The sequence below is a fragment of the Physella acuta genome, unplaced genomic scaffold (assembly GCF_028476545.2).
Source record: "Physella acuta isolate Inbredline_101_S28 unplaced genomic scaffold, ASM2847654v3 ptg002067l, whole genome shotgun sequence".
Taxonomy (NCBI): domain Eukaryota; kingdom Metazoa; phylum Mollusca; class Gastropoda; family Physidae; genus Physella; species Physella acuta.
In genome coordinates, this window is record NW_026733570.1 from 109,089 (window position 1) to 117,500 (window position 8,412).

At 36.7% G+C, this 8,412-nt stretch overlaps 2 protein-coding genes across 3 annotated transcripts in view; one reads left to right on the forward strand and one right to left on the reverse strand.

Annotated features, from left to right (window-relative positions):
- Positions 1–1,033: 1,033 nt before the first annotated feature.
- Positions 1,034–1,666, forward strand: LOC131931981 (uncharacterized). The gene is made up of 2 exons (XM_059288827.1): positions 1,034–1,044; positions 1,108–1,666. Exons 1-2 carry the CDS (start codon positions 1,034–1,036, stop codon positions 1,664–1,666), a joined length of 570 nt encoding a protein of 189 aa, XP_059144810.1.
- Positions 1,667–3,952: 2,286 nt separating this feature from the next.
- Positions 3,953–8,412, reverse strand: part of LOC131931985 (carbonic anhydrase-related protein 10) — an 80,206-nt gene continuing 75,746 nt past the window's right edge. Inside the window, exons 11-14 of one of the 2 annotated variants that reach the window (XR_009384418.1) lie at positions 5,676–5,718; positions 5,023–5,117; positions 4,755–4,822; positions 3,953–4,310 (exon numbers count right to left, since the gene is read on the reverse strand). Coding sequence is in view for 1 of the 2 variants with exons in the window: in XM_059288838.1 (XP_059144821.1) it covers positions 5,071–5,117; positions 5,676–5,718 (90 nt within the window). In the remaining variant the exon portion in view is untranslated. Of the gene's footprint in view, positions 4,311–4,750; positions 4,823–5,022; positions 5,118–5,675; positions 5,719–8,412 lie in introns of those variants that run through there. The other variant, XM_059288838.1, reaches the window with a different exon arrangement.

Sequence of the window (8,412 nt, forward strand, 5' to 3'; positions counted from 1 at the left end):
AAATATTCCACCAAATAGTTTTCTATAAGCTTGATTCATGCATAATACAATTTTTTGTTATAATTATATAGCCTTTGACATTTCACTGTACACATTATAAAGAAAGATTTAATCTTAATATAACGGTTGATGAACTTGAGGCAGGTGTGTTTTAATAGAGATATTAATCAGTTAAATATTTTATTGTAGAGTAACCTCCCTAAGATATATACTATATACATACACTGGATGTAGTTGCAATAAGTAAAGGGAGATCAAATTTATTTGGAGTTATGGTTCCTGCTATTTTACAACCCTTGTAAACACAGAACCAAATTTCAAAGCATTCATTGCATTTTTTAAAAGATAGAATGTTTTTTACCTTAAATAATTCAGTGTGATTTATTGTTTATATATGCTTCCTCCCTCTCATTTGTATTAGATAAAACCCAAAATTTATAGTATTGTATTTCTAGATAAATTCAAACATATTTACATTTAAAAAAAATTAAAATAAATTGTGCTAAGTTGTATAGGTAGTTAGCAAAAATGTTTTTGATGTAATTTATTTTATGAATTGTAATATCTTATCTTTTTTTTTTCTTAGTTTAAACCAATTTTAAACCAATGCTGATTTTTTTAATAACCATTTTCTGTAATATTTTTTTACTTATTTTAATGACACAAAAGCTGATATTTAAATGACGTCATCACTGTTATCATTTTTTTGTTGTCTTTAATAAGTCTTAAAAGTCATGTTTTAACAAGTCATAAGTCAGCTGAGAGTAGAATTTTGTCAGTGTTTTAATCATCCATGACACACATTGCGTGACATGACTTGTTTCAGGTGCTATAGTTCAACTCTGCTGCCAATCAAAACTTGTTCCCTCCCTTAAACACTGTTGTGTGTGTGTGGGGGGGGGGGGGGGGTGATGGTTATTGCCCCTTTTCTGTCTTCTTAAAATAGGTTTCAAAATTTTTTTTGGACAATTATAAAAGTCGGTGTACTTCAGGAGTGGGGGGGGGGGGGTGTTGAAAAAAATATATTTAACAGATGAAAGAAAGGTAAGTTTGATTATAATCTTTCTGTTTTTACTAGTGAGTTAATGTTATTGATAACATCATCAGTTCAAAGGGTCATTTGCCCAGTGTGGGCTACATTGGTCATCTGCCCAGTGTGGGCTACATTGGTCATCTGGCCAGTGTGGGCTACATTGGTCATCTGCCCAGTGTGGGCTACATTGGTCATCTGTCCAGTGTGGGCTACATTGGTCATCTGCCCAGTGTGGGGTATATTGGTCATCTGTCCAGTGTGGGCTACATTGGTCATCTGCCCAGTGTGGGCTACATTGGTCATCTGTCCAGTGTGGGCTACTACATTGGTCAGCTGCCCAGTGTGGGCTACATTGGTCATCTGCCCAGTGTGGGCTACATTGGTCATCTGCCCAGTGTGGGCTACTACATTGGTCATCTGCCCAGTGTGGGCTACATTGGTCATCTGCCCAGTGTGGGCTACTACATTGGTCATCTGCCCAGTGTGGGCTACATTGGTCATCTGCCCAGTGTGGGCTACATTGGTCATCTGCCCAGTGTGGGCTACATTGGTCATCTGGCCAGTGTGGGCTACTACATTGGTCATCTGGCCAGTGTGGGCTACATTGGTCATCTTGCCGCATATGTTGTTTGATATCCGGTATTTTAAATCTTTAATGAGCTACTGACTAACTTAGATTCTGAAGCCAACTTTAGCTGAGTACTAAATAAAACTGAGAAAAGTTCTTTTGTGCTAAGCTGTAACCCCACTCCTGCTATCAAAAGACAAATGATTTTTAAAAAAATCAGAAAATGGCTAGTTAAAGATGTCATCCCTATGTATAAACTACCTTAGTTCACTTGGTCACACAAGCCATCCGTTATACATATACACATAGATTTTGTATGGTGAAGTAATCGCATAACTATATGCTATCTCTTTTTGTCAATAAATAATTAAATTTTTTTCTATATCATTATGAGCTTAAAATATTTCTGTATGTATTTGTTTTAACTTAAGATTATATCTGTCTTTTAATTGGAATTTTCTTAACAAATATAAAACTTATTACAATAATGATATGCCAATGATATTTTTAGTATTTTTTAATCTTATTGATTGCATAATTGATTTTAACAAAAAATTATTTTAAAAAGTGAATGCCTGAAAAAAAAAAGATTTTTAAAAATCTAATTTCCAAATTAATTTAACTTGCTGCCAAAGCTTGAGAGTTGTTAGTTTTTTTTAAACTTTAAAAAAAAATTATGTTTTCAGCTAATCAAAACTTGATTCATTTTCACAAAGAACTTTTAAAATGAATTGTAAGTGAACAATATTAGATCAAAGGCTAATAAAATGTTGCAGGGTCAAAATAAGAGTTTGTTTATTTATGTCAGTAGTAACCCAGCAAATGTTGGTCTATTAAAAAAGTATCAAAACTAAATTTTTCACACTGAGTGAATAATTTATTCAAAAACAAAAATTGTATCAAATGGTAAGACTAAAATTTTGTGGGCTCTTCATCTGTATTTAACATCATGAATCCTGGTTCAACCCTATAATTTAACATCATGAATTCTGGTTTAATAATAGATAATTTATCATCATGAACAGGACATCTAGTTTAACCTGATAATGTAAGTTGATGAACTGAACACCACCTTAATTTGACATGTTCCTACTGTGTTAGAGAAGCTTCTATTGCTAGCTTGCATGATTTGTATTTGGTGATATCATTTGTACGCCAGCATGTCTGTTTAGTCCAACAGATTTTCACTATTATTTTATTGACATTTATTGTAGTCTATATATAACTGTAAATAAATAAAAACAATATTCTACAGAGGAAGGCTTATTCATCATTTTTAAACATATTTTTGTGTGCAATTTTGATGTTTTTTTTTTCAGTCTCAAGACAGCGCTCAGAAAATGTAATGTTGACATTTGACCTAAATCTAGACTAACTTAGGTGACCTATGTACACTAATTATATTTTAGCACTAATTGTCATACACTTAAAGAACATGCAAATCTCTCTTATATCAAGAAATCTGTTTTTATTTTAAAGGGGCTTTACAATATTTAATTAATTATGAAAATGGCAACATTATATAACAGAGAGGGATTAAATTAGCCAATAAAAAAACAACCAGTTTATGTTAATTTTAAAAATGTTGGAAGTTTAATTTCATGTGTGGAAAAAATTGTTTTATGTACATTCAATAAAAAAATCAGTATAAAATTCAAGAGGCATTTATACACAAGCCATGACTTTAAATACCTGATAGTTTTTAGCAGCATTCATACATTAAGTCATGGTTTTAAATATATGATTGTTGTTGGTCTGTTTAAAACATACATATACCAGGGGAAATAATCGCAAAAAAAGCTGGATAAATAAATAAGGGACATAATCAAGTAAAAACAAAAAAATCGCATCTTAACTTAATTACTTTAGTGTAATCAGAGATTGGTTGTTCATAAAATAAATGTTTTATAGGTAAGAAGTTTCGCAGATGCTAAGCATGTAAAGGAATTAACAGTTTAAAAAAATTAAAATTCTAAATTGTTATATAATAAAATTAATATAAATTTTAATTTGATGTAATGATATAAGTATTGATGGCGAGTCATTGAAGTTCAGACATCCAATTAACACTCACACGGACAGTCTATTATGTAGATGAGTTTTGGCAGACGATATAAATATAAGGCAGGTAATTGCACACCTTGAGAGTTAAGAGTAACTTCTGTAGAGGCCCAGAGTAAAGGTATTCCATTAACAATGTCACACTACAGGGTGGGGAGGGGGGGGGGGGGGTCGATTTGTGTTACGAGGAATATTTTTAAAGAGAAATCGATGTTTTAAAAAAACAAAATATTTTTTTTAAATTAAAAAAACTAAATTTAAAAAATGGGGGGGGGGGGGGGGGTGGGTAACGTCATTTTAGGGGTGGATTTTGGCTTTTTGTGATGATGAGGGGAGATAGTCTTATAATGTTGAGCGTGACCTCGTTTATGGATGACCCCTATCTGTCTTTACTCGATACAAAAAATATACACTGTAAACTACAATAATAAACCTGTTGAATGATACAAACACCGTAATTCCGAAATATTAAAAATGCACGTGCGAAGTTTAAAAATAACCTCGCATATTTAGCTGGCAATTCCCGAAGACTCTGGATTGTCGTTTTGTTTTGGCCTGCATGCAGATCTGGAGTGTGCGTGGAAGACGAGGGGCAGAGTGTTGCATAACATGGCAGCTTCTTGCTGGAAGGGGTTGCATTTTTTTTTCCTAGGAAAATAATTAATGAAACTAAAAGGGTAAGCTTAGTTTGGATCATGCGTGATGTAACTTTAAAAAAAAAATGTTTATTCTTTGGAGGGGGGGGGGGGGGTGGTGCGTGCTAATACTGGTACGGATGGTAAAACGCATGACCGCCAACCTAACTTCTTGTCCGTACCACAACTCTTAGTTCACCCAACTCTGATGGGTATCTGGCTCATGCTAAGGAACGTAAAAGCGGCTGAGTATTGTGCTGACCACAATATCCCTTCATATGCTGAATTCACAGAAACAGGTGAACTCTACTGATCTGCTACATGGACCCATGGTGTTGTAAGAGTAACTTCACAATGTAGGTTAGATATTATGGTGAGTAACTTCACAATGTAGGCTAGATATTATGGTAATTCCTTTCAATGACCACAGTACTCGTGTAAATATTTCGACACTTACCTTCAATGACTGAAGTGCTGATGTAGATATCATGACTGCACTTAAAGGCGTGGCTTAGCTTTCAGGACCTGTTTCACCATGAGGAGCTTTGGTTACTTTTATGCAAACAAGTTATATATATATATATATATATATATATATATATATATATATATATATATATATATATATATTCTATATCAGTATACGACAAATTGTACGCTTATAAAAACATACCTAACAAAAGCGTGATAGTAGAAAAAATACGAAACTAAAGTCAACAACTTACGAAACGAAAGCCATACTGCTACAACAAGCAGGGGATGCCTCTCATTCTTCAAGGGAGGCTGTGCTTGTTGGTGTGGTAGAAGTGGCTGTAGTTGACTGCGGATGTACATGGTTAGATGGTGGTGGATGAAGTGGGGATGCACATGGTTAGATGGTGGTGGATGAAGTGGGGATGCACATGGTTAGATGGTGGTGGATGAAGTGGGGATGTACATGGTTAGATGGTGGTGGATGAAGTGGGGATGTACATGGTTAGATGGTGGTGGATGAAGTTGAATGCAAAATGTTCGTCATTGCAATTTGATGTGTGTAAAATGTTGGAGAATGAAGTTGGACGCAGTGTCAAATTTTGGTGTCTGACGTAAGTTAATACATGAAAGGTAAAAGCCCCACCCTAGCCATAACTTTAGGCCGACAATAGCCTTAGCCATCATCCCGCTACGGGATACCAGCAATCTGAGTGTAGGGTACAGCTAACTGTACACACATGTCCCATTCATCACAGACACACTGACGTACACTGATAAAGACACTAACACACCACACATATACATGTCAACCTGTTAACTGCACCACAACAGGATGAGCCTGGGCTAACCTACACACTGAGATCCACTGAATTTTGACCCAAATGTTGACCGAATGTTGACTCACCTATATAGTTCATGTCTCTCTTCATGCTACATGCCCGCTCACCCTGAAACAGCATACAATTGAATTAGTTTACATAATACGTCATACTAAGATAAAGCTAGACGCTAAAGTAACCCACATAACTCAGCAAGACGCTAAAGTAACCCACATAACTCAGCAAAAAGCTAAAGTAACCCACATAACTCAGCAAGACGCTAAAGTAACCCACATAACTCAGCAAGACGCCAAAGTAACCCACATAACTCAGCAAGACGCTAAAGTAACCCACATAACTCAGCAAGACGCTAAAGTAACCCACATAACTCAGCAAGACGCTAAAGTAACCCACATAACTCAGCAAGACGCTAAAGTAACACACATAACTCAGCTAGACGCTAAAGTAACCCACATAACTCAGCTAGACGCTAAAGTAACACACATAACTCAGCAAGACGCTAAAGTAACCCACTAAATCAACAAGACGCTAAAGTAACCCACATAACTCAGCAACACGCTAAAGTAACCTATATAACTCAGCAAGACGCTAAAGTAACCCACATAACTCAGCAACACGCTAAAGTAACCTATATAACTCAGCAAGACGCTAAAGTAACTTACATAACTCAGCAAGACGCTAAAGTAACTTACATAACTCAGCAAGACGCTAAAGTTACCCACATAACTCAGCAAGACGCTAAAGTAACCCACATAACTCAGCAAGACGCTAAAGTAACCCACATCACTCAGCAAGACGCTAAAGTAACCCACACAACTCAGCAAGACGCTAAAGTAACCCACATAACTCAGCAAGACGCTAAAGTAACCCACATAACTCAGCAAGACGCTAAAGTAACCCACATAACTCAGCAAGACGCTAAAGTAACCCACATAACTCAGCAAGACGCTAAAGTAACCCACATAACTCAGCAAGACGCTAAAGTAACCCACATAACTCAGCTAGACGCTAAAGTAACCCACATAACTCAGCAAGACGCTAAAGTAACCCACATAACTCAGCAAGACGCTAAAGTAACCCACATAACTCAGCAACACGCTAAAGTAACCCACATAACTCAGCAAGACGCTAAAGTAACCCACTAAATCAACTAGACGCTAAAGTAACCCACATAACTCAGCAAGACGCTAAAGTAACCCACATAACTCAGCAAGACGCTAAAGTAACCCACATAACTCAGCTAGACGCTAAAGTAACCCACATAACTCAGCAAGACGCTAAAGTAACCCACTAAATCAACTAGACGCTAAAGTAACACACATAACTCAGCAAGACGCTAAAGTAACCCACTAAATCAACAAGACGCTAAAGTAACCCACATAACTCAGCAACACGCTAAAGTAACCTATATAACTCAGCAAGACGCTAAAGTAACCCACATAACTCAGCAACACGCTAAAGTAACCTATATAACTCAGCAAGACGCTAAAGTAACTTACATAACTCAGCAAGACGCTAAAGTAACTTACATAACTCAGCAAGACGCTAAAGTTACCCACATAACTCAGCAAGACGCTAAAGTAACCCACATAACTCAGCAAGACGCTAAAGTAACCCACATAACTCAGCAAGACGCTAAAGTAACCCACATAACTCAGCAAGACGCTAAAGTAACCCACATAACTCAGCAAGACGCTAAAGTAACCCACATAACTCAGCAAGACGCTAAAGTAACCCACATAACTCAGCAAGACGCTAAAGTAACCCACATAACTCAGCAAGACGCTAAAGTAACCCACATAACTCAGCAAGACGCTAAAGTAACCCACATAACTCAGCTAGACGCTAAAGTAACCCACATAACTCAGCAAGACGCTAAAGTAACCCACATAACTCAGCAAGACGCTAAAGTAACCCACATAACTCAGCAACACGCTAAAGTAACCCACATAACTCAGCAACACGCTAAAGTAACCCACTAAATCAACTAGACGCTAAAGTAACCCACATAACTCAGCAAGACGCTAAAGTAACCCACATAACTCAGCAAGACGCTAAAGTAACCCACTAAATCAACTAGACGCTAAAGTAACCCACATAACTCAGCAAGACGCTAAAGTAACCCACATAACTCAGCAAGACGCTAAAGTAACCCACATAACTCAGCAACACGCTAAAGTAACCCACTAAATCAACTAGACGCTAAAGTAACCCACATAACTCAGCAAGACGCTAAAGTAACCCACATAACTCAGCTAGACGCTAAAGTAACCCACTAAATCAACAAGACGCTAAAGTAACCCACATAACTCAGCAAGACGCTAAAGTAACCCACATAACTCAGCAAGACGCTAAAGTAACCCACATAACTCAGCTAGACGCTAAAGTAATCTACATAACACGTCATAGTAAGATACAGCTCGACATAATTCAGCAAGACGCTAAAGTAATTTAAACAAACCATTATTTGGCACATATCTGAATGACTAATGTGATGAAATTAGATGACCAATCGGTTTAGGCGTTTAAGGCTTAGTTAATTATGTATTAGGATTAGTCCATTCATGATGTCATACTGCTGGTTTGCCTATTTTTTGTGCTGATGTGTAAAAAGTGGGGGAAGAGGTGGTTATAAATGTGGCGTCACACTGATTAATAGTTTAGCAAGAAATTAATGTATAAAAAAATAGGAACATTACAATGGGAGGGGGGGGGGAGAATGTCGAAGCGTGACGTCATTTATTGAATGGAGTGGGGGGGGGGTGGCTGACATTGGAATGTGATTAAAATGAATTTTTAAAA